At 43.2% G+C, this 25,959-nt stretch overlaps 1 protein-coding gene across 1 annotated transcript in view; it reads left to right on the top strand.

The window, feature by feature from the left end:
• LOC137630242 (putative exonuclease GOR) overlaps window positions 1-25,028 on the top strand; it is an 85,801-nt gene extending 60,773 nt beyond the window's left edge. Inside the window, exon 2 of the mRNA XM_068361700.1 lies at window positions 24,183-25,028. Within this exon, the coding sequence (XP_068217801.1) occupies window positions 24,183-25,028 (846 nt within the window). The remainder of the gene's footprint in view (window positions 1-24,182) is intronic.
• The last annotated feature ends 931 nt before the right edge of the window (window positions 25,029-25,959 follow it).

Raw genomic sequence — 25,959 nt, 5'->3', positions numbered from 1 at the left:
TGTCTTGCTTTCCAAACTCTGAGAAAAATTTCCCTCATTATATGTGTATACATTATGTACATATATATTTATTATTTTTTTTTTCTCCTATGAGTTGGATGTTTCTACATCCATTGTAGCCCCGGTGGGGATGTTCATACATCCTTTATTGCTGCCTACTTTGATGAGTGGGAGGAGGTATCACGGTTGGGAGGTGTTTGCATTTAAAGCTATATGTGAGAGTATTGGGTGATTTCAGCCATCCCGAAGATGGTTTGGACCTTTTTGGCGGAACTATTCTCAAGTGTTGGGTCTTCGGAATCCAGGGGGATCCAATGCTTGGGATAGGACTCTTGGCTTTTGGCCTGAAGCCCGTCATTACAGATATGGGGAGGATGACTCCATAGTTTCTTGGTCTCAGTCCTAACAGGCGGGTTCAGCTTACACCTGTGCCTCTATATCTTTTTTGATGCTATCCTTCGGGTAGGGTATGGAGTGGACCATCTGGGAAGTATACTCTCATTGTGCCGATAGTGGAGAGTGCAAATTTCTTTTCTGACGTGTGATGGCGTAACATTCTCGAGCAGGTACATCAAACTAACCCTTTTCTCTCTCTCTCTCTCGTCTAATGGATTCTTTAAGTAACGAACCCCCATCCCCTGGATACGCTGACTCTCCCCCGGCACTGTTGACGACCTCTGCTAATTCAATTAAGGAAAATTCTGTTGACGACCTAGGAATTAAAAAGGACCCCTTTACTAATTTTTTAAAACCAATTGAGTCTGGTAACAAAGGGAAACTAAGAATCCTTCATGTTACCCAAATTCCAATAAATACTGATTATGATATGATATGATAAAGCATTTAGATGCTATGGAGTGATAAAAGAAATTAGAATGATACTTGAAAATGAAAGATGGCATTCATGAATAACTTATAATAATCTTGAAGAAGCATTGAACGCAATATTTAACATCAATGATATCAAAATTAATAACTTAAATGTCATGGGTGCCCTATGTGATAAGATACCAAACAGTTTGGGTGTATATAGACCTGCTGACTGGTTTGAGAAAGATATCGATTTAACAATGCTCCCCCAAAGAAAGCCAAAACCACCAATGTGGCTTGCTGCTGAACCTAAAGGGAGTAATGGGAATTATTTTAAAATTAGCAAACTAATTCAGAAAAAGGTAGGAACCATTGCACCAGGGGATATATCTCGCTTTGGGAAAAATAGCTTCTTCATCCATGCATAATCATACACGCAATCAGTTATACTGTCTAACCTTAAGACAAGCAGTGACGAGGATTTGTTAGATGTCAAACCCCACCTAAACTTTAGCTACGGAAGGGGAGTAGTCTTCAATAAAGATCTGTATGAATTTACAGAAGAGGAAATACTAGCCATGTGCCCATTAACAGCGTGGAAAGTGCACAAGATTCCTGGGACGTCAATGATTATCCTTACTTTCCAGGATGCTGATGTGCCTTTCCACATCGATTTTGAAAATGAAAGAATAAAAGTTCGACCTTTCAAACAAAAACCCTTACAATGTTTCAAGTGTTTCAAATTTGGACATCCTTCTAAAGTTTGTAAAAATGAAAAAATGTGTAGCATCTGTTCTAAACCTTATCATGGAGAGTGTACACTTGAGCCCAGCTGTTTGAACTGCAATTCAAACCATAAATCCACTGACAGGAGCTGCGAGATTTATAAGTTTGAAGAAGCAGCCCTCAACAAATCCAGTGTAGAACACAAGTGTAGGATATGCCAAAAGACTACTGAAAAAACCAAACAGCTATGCAAAGGCACTGAAATCAAGAGAAAATATACCACAGGAGACATCGAACCCACATAATGCTGCCAGTAATTCCAAGAAAAGAAATACATCATCTAATGATAGTAAAGTTTTGCATGACAAGGTAAGCATATTGCCTTCCAAGGCTTTGCCACTTTGTATTAAAACTGCGACACTGCCCACTTCTATACAAACTTCATCCCCCATTACCAGCAATAGTACTAACCTCTCTCAGGCCATGTCCTTGCCTGATTTGATGGAGGTACCACCCGAAACAAAGTAACCAGGTGCACCTGTGGTAGGGAAGGTGCAAAAACCTGGTAGATCCTCACCACCGATAAATAGGAAAAGAGAGAGACCTCCATCTCTCTCACCCCCTTCCATAAGAAATAGAGTTATGACATCAAATAAATATGATGTTGTCTGTTGATGTTTCTGCTCAACCAGAAGACAATTTAAATAAATCAGAAATTCAAGTCGAGGTCCACCATCCCCCTCAACAGTTGGATCAGGACGACAAGTAAAGCACAAACAAAAAACCATATTTATCAAGACCCTCTAATAAAACCACTGGGAAATAGCATTAGATCAAAAATTGCTAATAGGAAGACTTCATCTAAAAGATCTTCCAAAAAATAAACCAAAGCTTTTTCCTCCATTTTGCAATGGAGTTGTCAGTGTTTAAGGGCCAAATATGAAGAACTTAAGCTCTTACTTTACGAGCATTTCCCCATAATCGTAAGTCTACAGGAGAGCAAGCTTGATGCTAATACCCATTGTCTCGCGAATATATTAGTTATAGTACACCTTATGGTCACGGAGTAGGGAGCCATGGTGGAAGTCTCATATACGTTCGTCAAGATGTTCCCCAAATATCTTTGTCTATTCGTACACCTCTGCAGGCAGTGGTTGTACAGATTGATATAGGGAGAAAATTTACCATCTGTTCACTGTACTTGCCTCCAAATGATAACATATTTTATGAAGATTTAGTAGAGGTGATTTAACAGCTCCCTCAACCTTTTCTTTTACTAGGAGATATGAATGGTAGACATCCATTGTGGGGTGATGTTTTAGCAAACACCAGGGGCAATATTATATCAATTGTGGAAAACGAGGATGTCGTACTCCTTAATACAGGAGAACCCACACACTTCCATGTACAGAGGGGTACCTTGTCATGCATCGACCTTTCAATTGCAAGCTCTGTCTCCTTGATTTCGATTGGAGGACATTAGATGATTGACATATTAGTGATCATGCACCAATCATTATAAACACCAACAATGGTCCACCTTTACAAAGATCTCCACGATGGAATCTTGATAAGGCAGACTGGGATAGATTTCGTGAGCCAAGTGAAATTGAAGGAAATGCAGAACAGTTTGAAAATATTGATGATGCCATAGACTTGCTTAATGGAACCCTTCATACAGCAGGAGTAAATTCAATTCCTAAAACAACAGGGTTATTCAAACGACGACCAGTCCCTTGGTCGTCTCCAGAACTAACTGCCCTGCACAGAGCCACAAGGAGGTCTTTAACTCAACTGCGCAGACACCGTACTGAGGGCAATTTGATTATATACAAGAAATGTAGAGCACAGTTCCGTCGTGCCATGAAGGAAGCTAGGCGCCTTTCATGGGTGTCTTTTGTTTCCTCCATTAACAGTAGAACACCACAATCTGCTGTGTGGAGGAAAATAAAGATTGCCGGCAAATTTACCCCGAACCCACCACCAGTGTTGAAGGTGAATGGTCAGTATGTGACTGAAGCAAATGATGTCAGCAAATGCCCTGGCTGAACATTTTATAAATGTATCCAGCAAGTGTGAAGGAGCTCCTGGTCACCAGTATAGGAGCAACGAGGAAAAGAAAATTTTGTAACAGGAAGGGAAGAGTCATATAATTCTCCTTTTACTGAAATGGAATATGTTTCCGCTCTTACTAACTGTAACAATACAGCCCCGGGATCCGATGGAATTCCATATGCAATGATTAAACATGTACATTTTAATACAAAGTTATTCATTTTAAGCATTATTGATAGAATATGGCATGATCATAGTTATCCAAGTGTGTGGGAACTAGCCATTATTTTAGCCTTTTTAAAACCCGGTAAGGACAAGTTTTTAGCAGCTAACTACCGACCTATTGCATTGACATCTTGTTTATGTAAAATAGTGGAGAAGATGGTCAATGCAAGACTAATTTGGTATCTTGAAAAGAAAAATATTTTATCACCGAATCAATGTGGATTCAGAAAAATGCACTCAACAACTGATGTGTTGATACGACTGGAGTCTTCTATTTGTGAAGCCTTTGCTTCCAAACAGCACCATTTACAGTAAGTCTTTTTTTTTTTTTTTACCTTGAAAAGGCATATGATACCACTTGGAGGTATGGTGTACTTAAAACAATTCATGACTTGGGATTGAGTGGAGAGCTTCCGCTATTTATTCAGGCATTTCTTTCAAATAGAGTTTTTCAAGTGAGAGTTGGGGAAGCTCTATCGGAGAGTGGGTGCCAAGAAGGAGTAGTTCCTCAGGGTAGTGCGCTGAATGTGACCCTTTTTGCACTAGCAATTAATGGGATATCCTCAGCCATTCCCCGGGATGTTCTCTCAACATTATTCGTGGATGATCTCTCCATATCATTTGCTGGAGCTAAAATGGCAATGGTTGAGAAAAAACTGCAAGAAGGCAGATTCACTGGCTAAGAATGCTGCATCCGAGTTGCTGCCAAGAAGGTATCCCATTCCCTGTTATGATTTCTTACCTGACATCAAGAAATTGGTTTGCAATAAATGGCAACAGCAATGGGATAGCCTAGAGGGCAATAAAATGCGAGAGGTAATAAATGTCATATCTCCTTGGAGGTATAATATGATGCCCCGAAAATGGGAGAAGTCTCTTTGTCGTCTCCGTATTGGTCACACTCGGTTGACACATGAGTTTCTGCTGAAGGGTCAACAGCAACTGTATTGTGACTACTGTTTAGTACCTCTAACAGTGAGGCATTTGTTGACCGAATGCCCCAATTATAACAACTTGAGGAATAGATATTTGTTTGAGGCTCGAGGCGAGGGTGGCAGGATCATCCTTGCCAAGATTCTTGGACATGATGTGTCCTACTATGCAAGTGGCATCTTTAAATTTATTTCAGAAGCAGGTCTTCTGAAAACTATTTAACTTTTATGACATTCAACTTTTATGATTTTATTTGAATATTTTTTATTTTTGTATACATAAACTGTGTCAATGACCTTAGATGTCAGGATGCCTGAAAACTTTAAATCAATCAATCAATCAATTCCCGCAGTAAGCTCACGGACTTTACTACTCTCCCGAGCACTGCGGGTTGGCTTCCCGGAGACAGTCCTCCTAGAAGGGCCTCCACCAGCCATAGAGTTGACTCTCACAAAGACCCAAGGGGCTCTTCAGACAGGCGTAAGGCCTCGAAACAGGCGTCTCAACCTGCCCAGCGAAGGGAGTCGCCTTTTCGGACGGGCAGCCTCGTTAAGTAAGCTCGACCGAGCGATATAGAGGGACGGCTTCCTCCGTCAGGCAAACCCACGGAAGCCTCGCCCCCCTTGAAGAAAGACAAACGGAGGACGGAGGTTCTCGCTCCCTCTGCAATGCCCATCCTCAGACCACAACCTAGTGCGGAGGCCCCCGTCGGTACGGTTCCTCAACCTTAGACGGAGGGCACGGACGGCGACACTGAAGCCGCGCCAGCGGAGGACTCGGCTTATAGGAGGGTTATTGGTCTAATACGAAACCACCACAGGGTTGAGGAACCACTTCCTTCTGACGAGGATGCCTGGCGGTCTAGCCTTAATAGGCTAATGGAGGAACCCATTCAACAGAAGCCCTCCTTACCCCTACCTGTGGCCAGTGATGTGAGGCTTGGCCGTACTCACGTAGACAAGGTTGTGGCACGAAACGCTGAAGGTTCCAAAGCTCAGAGTTCCTCCAAGTTACTCCAGGGGTTGAAGTCCCAAAGCAAATATTATTGGATGGAAGGACAGCCACAGGGAGCCAGCAGATTGGAAGACTCCCTAAAAGTTTTAGGTCAGGGGGCTTCGGAGGACAGAGCGTCTTCATCACCTATCTGTTTTTCTCAATCGGAGGTGACGATGGTGGAGGAGATGTCCAAAAACCTTGTCAACGTCGCCTCTTGGTTAGACTGGTGGGCCTCGACACTAGTAGGCATCCAGGCTTCCTCCGACCCTGCAGTTCCATCCAATCAAGCACTATTGAAGGAACTTATCAGGTCCGGAGGGCGGGCCTTGAAGTTCCTAACATTTGTCTCTAGCGTTACCCGCCAACTGGGTCTTGCGAAGAAGACACAGTCCTGTGTAAATTGTCCAGGCGTATGCCGGACAGGGAGGCGAGGACTTTGAGGAACCTTTCTGTGTGGGGTGACTGACTTTTTCCCCTGAAACAGACAGAAGTAGTAGTTGAGAAACTTCTGAAACGGAAGGAAGTGAGCATTCCCAGACATCACACCATGAGGAGGCCCACTTACAGAAGGCCTCCATCTGATGGACCGTCGACGTCTCAAGCCTCCCCTAACCAGGTAAGGAGAGAGGCCCCAGCGTCTCTGTGGTCTCAGCCTTCGCAGCCCTCCCGCAGGGGTGCTCCCACAGCCCCAGCCTCCTTTAGAACCGGCCACTCAGCTTCCAGGAGAGGGCGTTCAGGTCGCTCCTCCACAAGGAGGTTGGGTGAGAGGCCCCCCACTCCTGTCCAAGCCTCATGTAGGGGGATGCCTCAAACAATTTTGGCAAGCATGGAGGAATCACGGAGCAGAACCCTGGACGGTAACAGTGTTGAAAGCTGGGTACAGGCTTCCGTTCCTGGCAGATCCACCACCTCTTATCCCAGCAAGTCAGGCGGAGTGGTTAGCCCCCCAAGGACCCCTTGAAGAGGGAAGCCTTGCAAGAAGAAGTCTTCACTATGTTAACAAAAGGGGCTATGGAAACGGTTCTACAACTGGGCCCAGGGTTCTACAGCTGCCTCTTCCTGGTGGAGAAAGCAACGGGAGGTTGGAGACCAGTCATAGATCTGTCGGCCCTCAACAAGTTTGTGTGCAAGACCGTCTTCAAGATGGACACCCCGAACTCGGTCCTGGAGTCCTTGAGAGAAGGAGACTTCATGATATCCATAGATCTCAAGGACGCCTATTTCCAGATCCCTATTCACCCCTCCAGCAGAAAGTACCTTCGGGTGAAGTGGGATACCCAGATCTTGCAATTCAAGACTCTCTGCTTCGGCCTGTCAACAGCGCCCCAAATTTTCACAAGAATCTTCATGACTGTCTCCGTATGGGCTCTCGAACGAGGAATTCTTCTGATTCGCTACCTGGACGACTGGTTGCTCCTTTCTTCATCAGAGGCATTTTTGAAGGAGCAAGGCTTGAAGCTACTGCACTCCTCCAGGATGACGTACTTGGGGATGGTTCTAGACTCCCGACTAGTGAGTCTTCCCATCAGAGGAAAGGCTGCACAACCCGGACCAGGTCCTCCGTCCCTTCCTATCAGGACAGCCCAGGAGAGCGAAGGATAGGCAGAGATTGATAGACCATCTAGTTTCATTGGAGAAGCTGGTTCCCCAAGGGAGAATGAAACTCGAGACCATCCAGTGGAACCTGAAGGGACTCGGAAACCAAGTAGATTCGCCCTACAAAATAGTTCCTGTTCTTCCAGAGAATAAGCAATCCCTGGAGTGGTGGCGGGACCGGACAAACACCATCAAGGGGATGCCCTTCGCAGCGGAGCCCCCGGATATGCTCCTCTTCACGGACGCCTTCAAGGAAGGATGGGGAGCTCACCTCCTCGGGAAGTCAGCAAGGGGCTCTTGGACGGAGATGGAAAAGATTGCATATCAACGTCCTGGAGATGAGGGCCGTTCAGAAAGCGTACCTTCAGTTCGTCGGTCTTCTAAGGGGAAACACAGTGGCGTTAATGTGTGACAACGCCACAGTGGTAGCCTACATAAAGAAGCTAGGAGGTCTAAAATCGAAGGAGTTGTGCGATCTCACGGAGATTCTGGATTGGGCCGAGTCAGAACAGTCGTAATAACAGCAAGATTCATTCCGGGAAAGAAGAATGTCCTAGCCGACGGACTCAGCAGAATGGGCCAGGTGATGGGTACCGAATGGTTCCTTCACCCAGAAGTAGCAAGACTCATCATCCAAATGTGGGGTTCGCCGGTGATGGACCTCTTCGCAACCAGACTGAATGCACAACTCCCCGTATTCTGTTCTCCTGTCCCAGACCCAAAGGCGGCATTGGAAGACGCCTTTCAACACAGGTGGGAGAATCTCGACGTATATGCCTTCCCTCCCTTCGCATTCATCAGGCAAGTGCTCAACAGAGTAAGGACGGCTCACAACCTAAGGATGACTTTGGTAGCGCCTTGGTGGCCGGAGAGGGAATGGTTCGCGGATCTAAAAGACTTAGCGTGCCTTCCCCCGTGGTCTCTGCCAGACAGACCAGATCTCCTGAGGCAGCCCCACTTCCAAAGATTCCACGACAATCCCCGATCTCTGCGCCTTCACGCGTGGAGGTTATCCAGTGGCTCCTGAGGATAGGTTATTCGGCAGGAACAGCTGAAAGAATGTCTCGTTATCTGAGGCACTCATCGGCAGTGGTATACCAGGCAAAATGGACCACTTTCATGAAATAGTGTGCCTCCAGAAACATCAAGCCCTTAAGAGCCTCGATTCCGGACATTGCGGATTTCCTCGTACACCTCAGGGACGTGGTGGGCATGTCAATTCCAGCCATCAAGGGAGTCCGTGCAGCGTTAGGCCAAGTTTTCCTCCTGAAAGGCATTCCCTCTCAATGAGAGAATGCCTTGATGAAGTCATCGAGCTTCAGCACGGCATATCATTCCCGTGATAAAGGCGTGACGGGCAAGAGGGCTCTCGAACTGGGGAATTTCTTTTCCTCAGTTTGACTCTAAATTTCTCTCATTCTTTTGCTATTACTTCTTATTGCTTATTCCTCCTTTATAATTATCAGCTGTCTCCAACCTTGCTGTCAAAACTCTCTCACCCATTTCACTGTTCAGGTTTTTTAGAGGGCACATTGTATCCAGGATCGGTTTTTATTTCAAAATCAATTGTGGGAGCTGTGGTGGTCTTGCCAACTGCCCGAAAATGTTTGGACACTTAGGAGTGTCAGTATTCCCATACTGGCATGCAGAACTATCTCGTAGGAAAACTTGGTCTTCGGATTCCAGGGGTTGGCGGTTTCATAGAGATAGGACTCTCGGCATTCTGTCCGGTTTGCCTGCCACTATGATTAGAGTGGGGATGATTGTTTTCTTGAAATGCTCTCGGTCCCATCAAGTGGGTTTGGCATACACTTGAGCCACTCTAATCATAGTGGTACCATCCCTTTGTGGTAGGGTAGGGAGTGGACATTTGGTAAGCAGCTTTCGCAGGTGTCATTGGTGGAGAAATTAATTCCAGGAAAGACTAACAGTGGGAAGTTCAGACAGTCTTGATATTATCTCTCCCTTAAACTTTTTTTTCTCCATTGTTTTTTTTTCATTGTTATTATGACCCCTTCCTTCCCCCAAAAAAAATAATTAATGAGTAAACTTAATATTCCCCGTACCCCTGGATCAAATGGCGAACCCCAGACACCGTTGACGATTTCTGCTTGTTTAAATAAGGAAAGCTCTGTTGACAACCTTGGCAATAAAAAGGATTCCTCCAACAATACTTCTCTGACCAGTGTTGTTAAAGACAATTTATCGGCACTGGTGGAAAATGATTTTTATAATAACAGTACAGTAATACTTTACTCTCTGGTTCTGGCTCATTACCAGATCCAACAAAAAATCTGAAAATTCTCCACTTAAAAAACATACCAATTGGTTGTAGCTTTGACATAATTCATGAAGCCTTCTGTAGATTTGGGGCAATCAAAGAAATTTTAATGGAGCTTAATGGTAGTAAAGGCTTTTGGGAAGTTTGGGTATCATTTTCAAGTTTTGAGATTGCTTTAGAAGCAAATAAAAATTTAGAGAGCATAAAAATTGACAATTGTTTGATTTCTGGGGCTCTGTGATAAAGCACCAAGACACCTAGAGGTATATAAACCAGAAGAATGGATGGAAAAAGAAATAGAGCATAGACTCCCAGAAGTAAGAACCTCCAAGCCCCCAACATAGATAATTGCATCTGGGAAGATAGATAATTATAACTATTATAAGATTAGGAAATTTATACAAAAAGAAATTGGTTTAATTAAAAGTAAGGATATTAGCAGATATCGTAAGCAATCTGTTTTGATTAATGCTAAATCAGATACTCAAGCTCACATGCTTTGTGGCATGAAGATTGCAGAAATTGAATCCTTTTAAGGATACTAAACCACATATGAGCTTTAGCTATGGTAAAGGAGTAGTTTTTGATAAAGATTTATATGAATTTTCAGAACCAGAAATTCTGGACATGTGCCCTGCTAATGTTTGGAAAGTAAGATCCCTCAAACAAGCATGGTGGTTTTAACATTTGAAACTCCTTTTATACCAGATCATATAATTATTGAGAATGAAAGAGTACGTGTTCGAGAATATAAACCTAGGCCTTTACAATGCTTTAATTGTATCAAGTACGGTCACCCTTCCTGGTACAGTGAACCCTCGTTTATCGCGGTAGATAGGTTCCAGACGCGGCCGCGATAGGTGAAAATCCGCGAAGTAGTGACACCATATTTACCTATTTATTCAACATGTATATTCAGACTTATAAAACCTTCCCTTGTACGTAGTACTGTTAACAAACTACCCTTTAATGTACATAACACTTAATGCATGTACTACAGTACCCTAAACTAAAACAGGCACAAATATTAAAGGTGATTTTATATCATGCATTTCCTAAACACGCTAAAAAGCACGATAAAAAATGGCAACCAATGTTTTGTTTACATTTATCTCTGATCATAATGAAGAAACAAACTGGAGGTAGAGCTTTGCTTATTACCCAGACATATTTCCCATACTTTTCCCTTAGAACTACATCACATCTTCCTAGTTTAGATATATATATATATATATATATATATATATATATATATATATATATATATATATATATATATATATATATATATATATATATATGTGTGTATATATATATATATATATATATATATATATATATATATATATATATATATTTATATGTATACACATATACACACCTACATATATACATAAATACATGCATACATATATATATATATTACTGTATATATATGGGTTATGGAAAAAATCCGCGAAGTGGTGAATCCGCGATGGTCGAACCGCGAAGTAGCGAGGGTTCACTGTACTGCAATAATACGAAGATCTGTATTAACTGTTCTTGTTAGAACATGGCCAATGCAACAGAGATACAACCTGTGCAAACTGTAAAGATCATCATAAATCAAATGATAAAAGATGTAGAGAATACAAGAAAGAAGAAGCTGCAATCTTGAAAGAAAATGCTGAACATAAAAGTGTAGGTTATGCAAAGCATTTACTCAATCGGCAACTTAATTTTGCTCGCGCGGTTAAGATGCCACCAAAAGATTATAATCCACTACCCCTTACTACCACAGGGGGACCAGTGGTAGCACCTGGCCCGTCAGGTGCATCTCCCTTAGTGGTAGTAGCCCAGCCATCTGGGTCAAGTGCTCGAACTGTTGAAGTTCTAGCACAATCCTCCAAGGAAGCTAATGTGGCTTCCACCACCTTGAATGTATTGTCTTAGGCAGAATGTCTACCTGATTTGATGGAGATTGGAAAACAAGATCTTCCAAAGAGGAAAAGGTCCCCATCATCCTCACCTTCATCTAAGTCAGGTAAGTGCCCTACTGCTCATGATCCTAAGGTTGACTTGTATAAAGATCCGAGAAAGAAAGAAAAGAAGATTGGTGGCCTAGTAAAGCCTTCCATCTCCAGGGCTTACATGGCTTCATCTGAAAAGTCCCAAAAGACAAATGAGACAAAGAAAAATAATAACAAAAGATAATGTCTATCATCCAGTGGAATTGCAGAGGTCTAAGTACTAGCATTGAGCAGATAAAAACTTTAACCAGGGACTCAGACACGAAGGTAATTTGTCTACAGGAAACCAAGATCAGTGACAAACCATTTAATCCTGGACTCGATTATCATTTTTGTAGATCCCCTCCTTTGCAAGCTGCAAGAGCTCAAGGTGGTACAGGTTTTATTATTCACAAATCTGTAAAATTTGAAATAATCCTACTCGATACACCACTACAGGCATGTGCAGTTAGAACTCATATCGGGAAAAAAAATACTTATGCTCGCTATATATTGAACCATCCTTAGAACTTTTCCTCTTAGATCATGCTGGTAATCCAAGAAGGCTTAGACTTTCTGACCTCCAAGACCTGATCAATCAGCTTCCTGCCCCTTTTATTTTTATGGGTGATTATATTGCAAAGCATACTTTATGAGGTGGAAATGTGTGCGATAGATGGAGTAATCTTGTTGAAGAATTAATCGACAACATTGATGTAATACAAATGAATGATGGTTCTCCAACTAGGTATGATGTATTCCACAACTCTACATCAGCCCTTGATTTGTCAATCTGTTCCTCATCCATTCAATTGGACTACCTTTGGTCAGTAAATGAACACCTACATGGCAGTGACCATTGGCCAATAATGTTAAATTATGTCCATAATCTTCCTTCTCAGTGTCCACCAAAATGGAAGATAGACGAGGCAGACTGGGCAGCTTATGAAAACTGTTCAAACACCGGTAAAGAGTATGATGAATTTACATCTCCTGTGCATGCCTATCAACATCTTGAAAATATTATTGATGATAATGCTAGCAAGTTTATACCTAAAACATGTGGTTTACCTCATTGCTCTGTAGTTCCTTGGTGGAGTAAAGAATGTGCCAACGCAAGAAAAGTGCCACCAAAGAATGTGCCAACGCAAGAAAAGTGACCTGAACTTGCTTCAAAAGATACTTGAGAACAAACTATGTAGCAGATAGAATAGCGTACCTCAGAGCCTGTGCCAAACAAAAAAGAACTTTTAAAAAAGCAAAGAGAGCATCTTGGAAGAAATATATATCTAATATTAATACCAAAACTCCTTCAAAGGAAATATGGGACAAGATTAGAAAACTTCAAGGTAAATTCGTCCCCAGCTGAAGAATAGACCAAAACGTCTTAAAGTGCCCTCTCAGCCTAAGCAACAGCAACAGCTTCCCATGGCCACGGTGTCCCAGACGGTGGCACAATCGCCCACCACTTTCCAACTGGTGCCCCAAACACTGGCGACTCAGTCACCAGTGTTCACCCCCAGTGTTTGAAAGGCAGTCTACGACCTTTCGGCCGAAGTCTCGAGGATCCTTTCAAGGTTCCTCCAGACGCCCCTCCAGAGGTAGGGTCAACAAGGGTGGACGTGACCAAGGAGGTAAATCCTCCACCCAGCACTCAAAGTGAGATGCTACTGGTAGGAGGGAGAGACTTCTTCTTCCGGGATCGTTGGACCTTCGATCCCTGGGCCCACAGCCTAATCAAGAACAGACCAGGGTGGAATTGGAGCTCAACTCTACCAACCTTCCCTCAATTCTTCCAACACTCAACCCCCATATTGGAAGAATATGTTCAGGAACTCTTGAACAAAAGAGTTATATGGAAGGCGAAGTCTATCGGATTCCAAGGAAGGCTATTTTGTGTTCCGAAGAAGGACTCAGAAAAGCTCAGAGTAATTCTGGACTTGTCACTACTCATCAACAAGTTCATAATGAACTACAAGTTTAAAATGCTGACTCTTCAACACATCAGGACCCTGTTGCCCAAATGGGCATACACAGTCTCCATAGACATGACGGATTCGTACTGGCACGTTCCGATCAGCCGTCAAGTTTCCCCCTACCTGGGATTCAAACTACAAAGAAGACAGTATGTCTTCAGAGCCATGCCCTTCGGACTGAACATAGTTCCAAGGGTATTCACCAAGCTTGCGAATGCAGTCATTCATCAACTACGCCTAAAGGGAATCCAGGTGGTAGCCTACCTGGACGACTGGCTGGTGTGGGCAGCATCCGAAGGAGAGTGCAGGCAAGCCTCCAAGGAAGTGATCCAGTTCCTGGAACACTTGGGATTCAAGATCAACTTGGAAAAATCTAGACTGTCTCTTCAGTGGCTGGGCGTCCACTGGAACTTGTAGTCACACTGCCTTTCCATTCCATCAAAGAAAAGGAAAGAGATAGCATGATCTGTCAGAAGCCGCCTTCGGTCTGCAAGGATATCAGGAAGGCAACAGGAGAGTGTGTTGGGGTCTCTCCAGTTCGCCTCAGTGACAGATCCAGTATTGAGAGCACAATTAAAAGATGCATCAGGGGTCTGGAGAAAATACGCATCAAACGCTCTAAAAGATCTACCAAGACCAATACCAAATCGTCTGCGATCCCTACTCAAGCCATGGTCGGAGGCCAAAAACCTAAAGAACAAGGTTCCCTTACAAACACCTCCACCGTCAGTCACCGTTCACATGGGTGCCTCGAAAGAAGGGTGGGGAGATCACTCTCATCATCGGAAAGTCCAAGGAACCTGGTCTCCCCTCTTCAAAACCTTCCACATCAATTTTCTGGAAGCCATGGCAGTTTTTCTTTCCCTAAAGAAACTGAAACTCCGCTGCTCAATCCACATCAGTCTGGTTCTAGACAGCAAAGTCATAATGAGATGCCTAAACCGACAGGGCTCGAGATCGCCTCGCATAAATCAAGTGATACTAGCCATCCTCCGCCTAGCAGAGAAGAAGAGATGGCACTTATCAGCAGTCCATCTTCAAGGGTTCTGCAATGTGACAGCGGACGCTCTATCCAGGACCAAACCGATAGTCAGAATGGTCCCTAGACGCAAGATCGCTCTCCTTCATATTACGCAAAGTCCCAGGACTGCAGATAGACCTCTTCGCAATGAGCGACAAGAAGAAGCTACCCCGGTACGTAGCCCTGTACGAGGATCCTCTAGCGGAAGCAATGGATGCAATGTCTATATATTGGAACAGATGGTCCAAGATCTACCTATTCCCTCCAATCAACCTTCTGCTGAAAGTCCATCTTAATGAGAGAATGCCTTGATGAAGTCATTGAGCTTCAGCACGGCATTTCATTCCCGTGCTGAAACTTGGTGACGGGCAAGAGGGCTCTCGAACTTGGGGAAATTGCTCCCCCAGTTCGAATCTAAATTTCTCTCTTTCACCTCTTTCTTTTTCTCAATATTACTTCGACCTTATCCTAATTTCATAAACTTTCTTTCGTCTTGCTTTCCAAACTCTGAGAAAAATTTCCCTCATTATGTGTGTATATATTATGTACATATATATTTATTATTTTTTTGTTTTTTTTTTCTCCTATGTCTTGGATGTTTTTACATCCATTGTAGCCCCGGCGGGGATGTTTGTACATCCTTCATTGCTGCCTGCTTTGATGAGTGAGAGGAGGTATCACGGTTGGGAGGTGTTTGCATTCAAAGCTATATGTGAGAGTATTGGATGATTTCAGCCATCCCGAAGATGGTTTGGACCTTTTTGACGGAACTATTCTCAAGTGTTGGGTCTTCGGAATCCAGGGGGATCCAATGCTTGGGGTAGGACTCTCGGCTTTTGGCCTGAAGCCCGTCATTATAGATATGGGGAGGATGATTCCATAATTTCTTGGTCTCACTCCTAACAGGCGGGTTCAGCTTACACCTGTGCCTCTATATCTGTTTTGATGCTATCCTTCGGGTAGGGTATGGAGTGGACCATCTGGGAAGTATACTCTCATTGTGCCGATAGTGGAGAGTGCAAATTTCCTTTCCGACGTGTGATGGCCTAACATTCTCGAGCAGGTACATCAAACTAACCCTTTTCTCTCTCTTTCGTCTAATGGATTCTTTAAGGAACGAACCCCCATCCCCTGGATACTCTGACTCTCCCCCGGCACTGTTGACGACCTCTGCTAATGTGATAAGGGAAAGCTCTGTTGATGACCTCGGAACGGGAAAGGACCATTCTACTGATATTTCTAAATCGAGTAATTTGGGTAACACAAGGAAACTTTGAATCCTTCATGTTACACAAATTTCAATAGAGACAAATTATGATGATCTATGTAAACCATTTGAATGCTATGGATGCATAAAAGAAATAAGGATGAAACTTGAAGCTGAAACTTGGGATTCATGGATATCTTATAGTAGTTATGATGAAGCATTTAGTGCAATAAGTAACTTGAATAATATTAAAATTAATAACTTGAATGTTGCGGCTGCTCTCTGCGATAAGGTACCAAAAGATTTGGATGTGTACAGGCCTGCCGATTGGTTGGAAAAAGACGCAGATTTAGTTATGCCCTCCCAGAGAAATCCAAAACCACCGATGTGGCTTATAGCTGAATCAAAGGGGGTTACAGGGAATTATTTTAAAATATGCAAATTGATTCAGAAAAAAGTAGGAACTATTGCACCAGGTGATATATCTCGTTTCGGAAAAAATAGTTTCCTTATCCATGCCAAATCCAGTACACAGTCGGTAATATTGTCCAATATGAAAATAAGTAATGATGACATTAAGTTAGATGTCAAACCCCACCTAAATTTTAGCTATGGAAGGGACGTAGTTTTTAACAGAGATCTATATGATTTTACAGAGGAGGAGATACTGGCCATGTGTCCATTAAATGTATGGAAAGTTCAATAAGTCCCAGGTACATCAATGATGATCCTTACGTTCCAGGATGCTGATGTACCTTTTCATATTATTATCGAGAACGAAAGGATTAAAGTAAGACCCTTCAAGCAGAAGCCATTGCAATGCTGTAATTGTTTTGAATTTGGGCACCCGTCCAAAGTTTGCAAAAATGAGAAGATGTGTGGTATTTGATCCAAATCTTACCATGGAGAGAGTACACTTGGAGCCAGGTGTTTAAATTCCAGCTCGAATCGCAAATCCACAGACAAGAGCTGCGAGCTATATAAGTTGGAGGAAGCTGCCCTCTACAAATCAAACTTAGAACATATAAGTGTGACCCATGCCAAAAGACTATTAAATAAATCAAATACATATGCTAAGGCATTAAAATCAAACCAACCTAGGGCTGCCAATAGCTCAAAAAAAAGTATACTATGACAAAATGTCAAATAACGAGGTAACCATATTACCTCCTGAGGCTTTACCACGGTGTATTAACACTAGGTCATTGCCCATTGCTGTACAGCTTTCAGCCGCCATTACAAGAAATAATACAACCCTCTCTCAGGCCATGTCCTTGCCTGATCTGATGGAGGTTCCACTTAAGACTAACTTACCTGATGCACCTGTTGTGGGAAAGGTGCAAAAACCTCGAATCCCATCATCTATTAATCGTAAAAGAGAGAGTCCTCCATCTCTCTCTCCACCCTCCATTAGAAACGTTAAGGTTATGACATCAAATAAATTTGATGTTTTGTCTGTTGATGTTTCTAATGAACCAGAAGATGAACTGAATAAATCAGAAATTCAAGTTGAGGTCCACCATCCACCTCAACAAATAGATAAAAAGAATACAAAGAAAAACACAAATGTAAAACCCAACATAACAAGACCACCTCTGAAGAAACCTACTGGTAATAATGTTAAATTAAAAACTTCTAATGGGAAGGCCTCATCCAAGATGTCTTCCAGAAATAATCCATAGTTTTCTCCTCCATTTTGCAATGGAACTGTCAGGGTTTGAGGGCGAAATATGAAGAACTTAAGCTCCTAATTCAGGAGCATTCCCCCATAATTGTATGTCTACAGGAAAGTATGCTTGATTCTAACACTCCTAGTCCTCGAGAGTATGTTAGCTATAGAACACCATATAATCAACAAGCAGGGAGCCATGGCGGAAGTCTCATGTACATTCGTCGAGATGTTCCCCAAATACCCATGTCTATATGTACAACCCTGCAGGCAGTTGTTGTACAAATTGATATAGGGAGAAAATATACTATATGCTCTCTGTACTTCCCTCCAAATGATTATACTGTATTTTATATGATGATTTAGCAGAAGTCATTCAACAACTCCCTCAACCTTTTCTCTTACTGGGAGATGTGAATGGTAGACATCCTTTATGGGGTGATGTTTTGGCCAACACAAGGGGCAATATTATCTCATCAATTGTGGAGAATGAGGATGTGGGGCTCCTTAATACAGGAGAGCCCACACACTTCCATGTTCAGACAGGTACTTTGTCATGCATTAACCTTTCAATTGCAAGCTCTAACTGCCTTCTTAATTTTGATTGGAGGACATTAGATGATTGGCATACTAGTGATCATGCACCTATCATTATAAACACCAACAAGGGTCCGCCTTTGCAAAGATCGTCACGTTGGAATCTAGACAAGGCAGACTGGGTTAAATTTTCTGAGCTAAGTGAAATCGAAGGGAGAGCAGAACAGTTTGAAAGTATTGATGATGCCATAGACCTACTGAATGGAACTCTTCATACAGCAGGAATCAATTCCATTCCCAAAACCACAAGACTATTCAAAAGACGACCAGTCCCGTGATGGTCTTCAGAATTAACAGCCTTGCACAGAGCCACCAGAAAATCTCTGACTAGATTGCGTAGGCGCCGTACTGATGAAAATTTGATATCATACAAAAAATGTAGAGCACAGTTTCGTCGTGCCATGAAAGAAGCTAGAAGCCAATCTTGGGTGGCTTTTGTTTCCTCCATTAATAGTAGAACACCACCATCTGTACGGAGGAAAATAAAAAAAATTGCAGGCAAATTTACCCCGAACCCACCACCAGTGTTGAAAGTGAATAGTCAGTTTGTTACTGAAGGAAATGAAGTTAGTAATGCCCTGGCTGACCATTTTTCAAATGTATCGTGCAAAAGTGTAGCAGCTCCTGGTCACCAGTACAGGAGCATTGAAGAAAAGAAAATTTTAAATTTTGCAACAGGAAAGGAAGAATCGTAAAATTCTCCTGTTACTGAAAGAGAACTTGATTCCGCACTCGCTACTTGCAACGATACAGCTCCTGGACCCGATGGAATTCCATATGCAATGGTTAAACATGTACATTTTAATACAAAGTTATTTATTTTAAGTATTATTAATAGAATATGGCATGATCATAGTTACCCAAGTGTTTGGGAACTAGCCATTATTTTAACCTTTTTAAAACCTGGTAAGGACAAGTTTTTAGCAGCAAGCTATCGACCTATTGCATTGACTTCGTGTTTATGTAAAATCATGGAGAAGATGGTCAATGCAAGGCTGATGTGGTACCTTGAAAATAAGGGTATTTTATCACCGATTCAATGTGGATTCAGAAAAATGCACTCAACAACTGATGTGTTAATATGACTTGAGTCTTCTATTTGTGAAGCCTTTGCTTCCAAACAGCACCATGTGACAGTATTTTTTGACCTTGAGAAGGCATATGATACCACATGGAGATATGGTATACTTAAAACCATTCATGAATTGGGATTGATAGGAGAGCTGCCACTATTTATTCAGGCATTTCTTTCACGTAGAGTTTTTCAAGTGAGAGTGGGGGAAACTCTATCAGAGAGTAAGTGCCTGGAAGAAGGAGTTCCTCAGGGTAGTGTGCTGAGTGTAACCCTTTTTGCACTAGCAATTAATGGGATATCCTCAGCCATTCCCCAGGATGTTCTCTCAACATTATTTGTGGATGATCTCTCAATATCATTTGCTGGCACTAGAATGGCAATGGTTGAGAGAAAAATCCAACTCTCTATTGATAAAATTATCCAGTGGGCTGACATGAATGGATTTAAGTTCTCGACAAGTAAAACTACCATTGTCAATTTTTGTCGTATCCGGGGAGTACATCCAGACCCGGATATATACATTAAAGGTCAACGGATACCATGTGCAAGAGAAGCTAAATTTTTAGGTTTGATATTTGATTGTAGGCTTACATGGGTTTCTCACTTAAAAGCGTTAAAAGCTAAATGTTTTGAAGCTCTGAATATTTTAAAAGTATTGTCCCATACATCATGGGGGGCAGACTGCAATACTATTTTAAAATTATACAAGGCCTTGATTTTTTCCAAAATTAGTTATGGTTGTGAAATATATTCTTCAGCCACCCCAAGCCGGTTAAAAATATTAGACTCGATACATCATGCAGGTATTGGATTGTCTACTGGAGCTTTTAAAACCTCGCCTATCCCAAGTCTCCTTGTTGATGCTGGAGAGTTACCTCTAGACCTTTACCGAATGTCTTCCATTATTCGGTATTGGTTTAGAACGCAAAGACTCCCTAACTCTCTAGCCTTTCAGACTGCAAGCCTTGCAAGACACGCATCTTACTTTGAGTTGCACCCAAAATCTCCTCAACCTTATGGCTTTCGGGTGAAGCGATTATTAAATAGTCTGGATATAATGAGAAATAAGGTACTTCCATTCAAGGTATCATCAACGCCTCCATGGAAGTTACCAGAGATATCTTTTTGTAAATATTTTATTGGAGGTAAGAAGAATATGTCAGACGTAGAAGCCAGGTCTCTTTTTAATGAACATGTTAAAGAACATAGAGGATCAACTTTTATCTATACTGATGGCTCCAAATCTGATGCTGGCGTTGGATTTGGAGTACATAGTAATGGTTTTAATTGTAGAGGTGCACTTCCTTTGACCGCTTCCATATTTACTGCAACAAAGTTACCCAGTTCCTAGAACACCTGGGATTCAAGATGAACGCGAAGAAATCTCGCCTCTCTCCAGCTCAGAAGTTCCAATGGTTAGGAATCCAGTGGAACCTTCAGTCACACCGCCTTTCCATTCCCCAGAAGAAAAGGAAGGAAATAGCAGGGTCTGTCAAGCGATTGCTGAAATCCAAACGGATCTCAAGACGTTAGCAGGAACGAGTTCTAGGCTCTCTACAGTTCGCCTTGGTGACAAACCCAGTGCTACGTGCACAGCTAAAGGATGCCGCGGGAGTCTGGAGACGTTCCGCATCCATCGCTCGAAGAGACCTCAAGAGACGGCTCCCAAACAGACTTCGGCTGCTCCTAAAGCCGTGGTCGGAAGCAAAGGCCCTGAAAAGGTCCATCCCTCTTCAACACCCACCTCCATCACTCAACATCCACACGGACGCTTCGCTGGAGGGTTGGGGAGGTCACTCCCACCAAAAATAGGCTCAAGGCACATGGTCTCCCCTATTCAAGACGTTTCACATCAACATCTTGGAGGCCATGGCGGTCCTTCTAACGCTGAAGAACTCTCCCCGCCTCCCTCGATCCATATTCGTCTATCCCTAGACAACTTGGTGGTAGTTTGATGTCTCAATCGCCAAGGCTCAAGATCGCCCCAGATAATCAGGTGCTTCTGACAATCTTCCGTCTGGCAGAGAAGAAGAAATGGCACCTGTCTGCAGTTCACCTACAAGGATCCCGCAACGTGACGGCGGACGCTCTATCCCGGACAAGTCCGATAGAGTCGGAATGGTCTCTAGACGCAAGATCATTCTCCTTCATCTCTCACCAAGTCCCAGAACTTCAGACCGATCTCTTCGCAACGAGCGACAATAATCAACTTCCTCGATATGTAGCCCCGTCCGAGGACCCCAAGGCAGAGGCAGTGGACGCCATGTCACTGGACTGGAACAGATGGTCCAAGATCTACCTGTTCCCTCCCACCAACCTTCTGCTGAAAGTCCTCTCCAAGCTGAGAACCTTCAAAGGGACAGCGGCCCTAGTGGCTCCCAAGTGGCCCCGGAGCAATTGGTACCCCCTGGTCCTAGAGCTGCAGCCCACGCTGATCCCTCTCCCGGGCCCAGTACTCTCCCAGCAAGTACAGAAGTCGACTGTCTTCGCTTCATCATCGAAAATCAAGGACTTTCATCTCATGATTTTCTCTCCCTAGCTGCGAAGAAAAGGGTTGGGATCTTAAAGAAAAGTCTAGACTTCCTCGAGGAATACAAGACCGAATCCACACGACGGCAATACGAATCATCCTGGAGAAAATGGGTCTCATTCGTCAAGGCAAAAATCCTACGGAAATCACCATTGATTTTTGCATGTCCTTCTTTATTCACCTTCACGGACAGGGCTTGGCAGCCAACACGATTTCTACTTGCAAATCGGCCTTGACTAGACCACTAATGTATGCCTCCAACTTGGACAATGATTCGTGGCCTCTCAAGGATCTGACTCAGAAAGTTATCTTTCTCTTTGCTCTTGCTTCAGGAGCCCCAGTCAGCGAAATAGTGGCATTATCAAGGGACGAGGGCCACATCCTGTTTACAGATTCAGGTGACCTTACCCTCTTCCCGGATCCGACGTTTCTTGCCAAAAACGAATTATCCACCAAAAGATGGGGCCCTTGGAGAATATGCCCCCTGAAAGAAGATGCCTCTCTATGTCCAGTAGAGAGCCTCAAGGTCTATCTTCATAGAACTTCGGACTTTGGTGGAGGCCAACTCTTTAAAGGAGAAACTTCGGACAGCGACCTGTCACTGTAACAACTAAGAGCGAAAATCACCTACTTCATTCGCAGAGCGGATCCTGACAGTTCACCCGCCGGTCACGATCCTAGAAAAGTTGCATCGTCTCTGAATTTCTTTCAGAGTATGGATTTCGAAAGTCTTAAGAGTTTCACAGGCTGGAAATCCTCGCGTGTTTTCTTCAAACATTATGCGAAACAAGTGCACGAAGTCAAACATTTGTGGTAGCCGCAGGTAGTGTTATGAAACCTGCACCTAACTCTGCATAGAACAGCGAGTTACTTGGGACTCTAACTCCTCGGGTGCCTATGTTGACCCTCGCGTGATACGTAGTGCTTTTAAAAAACACTTAGTGCTTTTTCATAGACTGTTCTTCTCCCAGGTGAAATGTCATAGTCGTCACATGAGTGCCGCATGCCTAGAGCATGGTGTGTTTTATTTTAATAGACTGACGTTCCTTTGGAACGAGTGCCTACTAATAGTTTGAAATTCCATTTCAGATTCAAGAGCAAGTCTTTCATGACTATGTACATTATAATTTATTGTAAATAACCTTTACAATTTTATTGCATTTCCTTAACATGTTCTGCAATGGTGAGATAAAATTTCTATTTTATTACTTGTGCGTCTCAATCCGCTCCTACTTATACTATGAAATACATGACTGTCATAGTTTTATTATCCCCTTCCTCTTATGTCGATGAAGATGACTAAGGGTTCAACCCTTATCATATACTCACTTCTGCAATGTAATATTCCTACTCGAATACTTACTTACATCATACCTTAGAGACCAGACGACTCTATTCACATACAGTGCCTAACCACCACTTGTCTGCCTTTGTGAATGTTCCTATATGAATGCCAATCATTCAGTCTTGTCTCCGAGTTCTTCATGTTCTCCCAGCAAGGTGAGTAGCCCTTCGATGACCACTTTGATCTTCGGCATGGTCCGTTGGGACTTCGCTGCCAGGGGGGGGGCAGGAAGTTTCTTCCCATCGGTTCTCTTATTGAGGTTACTATGCTTATCCTGTCAAAGCCCTAGGCACTTCCACTACAAGGGGAAAATCTACCACGATACATTGATTCTCTGGTACTCTTCCATCAGGACGCCATGGCTTGAGCCCAAAAAACGGATTTTGAGCGAAGCGAAAAATCTATTTTTGGGTGAGATAGCCATGGCGTCCTGATGGACCCTCCCTGCTACTTCGTTCAGTTTGTCAGGTCCCACCCTGCGCTGCTGTATCATGGTGATCGGCAAGCAACTGACTTCAGGATGAGGACGGACGTGGCGTCATCTAGCGGTGGCGCCCGTTTGTTTACGTCTCGAGTACCAAAAGTAGCCACGGAAGGGATTAGCTGTGGAACAGCTCCCCAGCTATTCTTTGTCCCTCCATATCGAAGTGTTAACTCTGTATGAGGTGCAGATAGCTATGTGGCGCGTTAATACATGCGTCCCCTGTTGATATACGATGTCTTAAAGGGAAACCTTTAGGATACTCGCTCCAGAAGTTAGAATTCTGTGATAACCTGTGGTTAAATTCTCTGGGAATATCTTAGTAGTTATATATCCAAGGAAGCTACCAAAAAGGAACCTTCCATCAGGACGCCATGGCTATCTCACCCAAAAATAGATTTTTCGCTTCGCTCAAAATCCGTTATATATAAATATACAGTATATATATATATATATATATATATATATATATATATATATATATATATATATATATTGCACATCTGTATTTATTTGTGAAATTCATTTCATTAAAGTTTTCTTATAAATTCTCATCCTTGTCCATTTCAATCACTGTGACATTTTGTTTTGACCTGCAAGTTGTTATCAATAATCATACAGTTTGGTAATCTTAAAATATATCTAAAACCCCATTTCTTTCATTTGCACAGATGTCATCTACATATGGAAAATTAAGGAAGCAGACGCTTCTACCATGGGAATTGGAAACGTTAGGATTTCCACGAGTACATCCGGAGGATGACTCAAAGGCCTTACTATTAGGGACTAGCAAACCACCCAAAGATGCCTCTACAAGATCCAGAATCTGCCGACGATGCCGTCTCAAATTTGAAGTTGATGAAGAGGGAAAGATAAAAGAAGAAGTTTGTATGTTCCACCCTTACCGTCTATTCAGAAGGAAATATGGATGCTGTGGACTTGGCGAAGGTGAACTCCCTTGCAGAAAATCCCCGAAGCACGTCCATGATTATGTCAACATAGAGGAGATGACGGGCTTCACAATGACGAAAAAGCATCTCTACTCCCAAAAAGGGATCCGTGCCCTCAGTTGTAGCTGGGTCTACACTGAGAATGGCACGGAAATTGCTTCTATTTCCATAATAAACGAATTATTGGAAGTAGTTTTTGAGACAAAAGTAAGGACGGAAGGGGCTATTTTAGACTATCACCGAGAGGTGACGGCATTGTCGGAAACAGATTTTCTAGGGGACAAAATTCCGACAATTGAAAAAGTACGAATAAATGTAAAATCTCTTATCAACAAAGATTTAATAGTCGTCGGCTATTGCCTACAGAAAGACTTGATAGCCCTACGTCTAATTCATGACAATGTGGTAGAAATCACTGCTTTATACCCACGTAAGAAGGGAGAAATTAGTAAAAGTTCCTTGTACCACCTGCGAAAGAATTTTTTGACGTTAGAAAACATTTCAGCGCCTTTAAAATCACGGGAAAATGCGATAACCATCCTAAAGTTAGCCATGCATAAGGCATAAATTCTAAATGGGGTAATTACTTCGGCGTAGCTGAATAACGAGCCATAAAAGTTTTAATGAGGGTTTACTACCCCGCCGCTAGTTAGCGAGGGGTAGGGAGGGGTAGCTAGCTACCCCCCCCCTCACACACACCGGTGAATGCCCCACTTTACTTTTGGCTCGGAAAGAGAACAGACCTGTCTGCGCTCTCCCTCGCTTTGACTGCCATATTAATCTGTTTTTGCTTTCTCTTTTCAGTGTGCTTGAAGTTGGCCTCTACTACAATGCGTACTTGCCCTGGACTTCCTGGCCGCCCTTGTGGGACCTTTATGTCGGCGGTCGACACCGATCCCCCCACCTTATGTCCTCTCTGTAGGGGCCAGCGGTGTGATAGTGATAATGTATTTATTGAATGTAGGGAGTGATCTACCTCCCAGTTGGAGAGGTTTGCCCGGCGCCGGAAGAAGGCGGCCAAAAGGGATCTTTCTCCTTCAGAGGCTTCTCTGAAGAGAGAAAATTCCAGGACTTCTTCTTTCGTTGCCCTTTCCTCCTCCGAAGCTCCCCCTCGAGCGGTCTCTTCCGAGAGGCCGGCGAGTGGTAGCGTAGAATGCTTTGCTGTTGACCGATCCCGGGGTGCGGGAGAGGTAGTTGCCTCCCATAGCGAGGCGGCTGCCCCTCCTCCCTCTGCAGTGAAAGGCTATCGCTCGGCCTTAAGTCTTGCCTTCAGGAGTAAAGGAATGGACATTTCTTCCTCGCTGGAACTTTCCCTTCTCATACGGAGTTATGAACTTACCTGCCCTCAGTCGGAAGTGAGACCACCTCCATGGAACGTGGTTTGAGTCCTCAGGTCTCTGAAGAGACCTCCCTACGAACCATTACGCCAGGCTTCTGATCGCCACTTTACCTAGAAGATTGTTTTCCTGCTAGCTTTGGCCTCGGCCAAGCGAGTCAG

The sequence above is a fragment of the Palaemon carinicauda genome, chromosome 38 (genome assembly GCF_036898095.1).
Source record: "Palaemon carinicauda isolate YSFRI2023 chromosome 38, ASM3689809v2, whole genome shotgun sequence".
Classification (NCBI taxonomy): domain Eukaryota; kingdom Metazoa; phylum Arthropoda; class Malacostraca; order Decapoda; family Palaemonidae; genus Palaemon; species Palaemon carinicauda.
The sequence above is the reverse complement of the archived record's forward strand: the minus strand, read 5'-3'. Positions and strand labels throughout refer to the sequence as shown.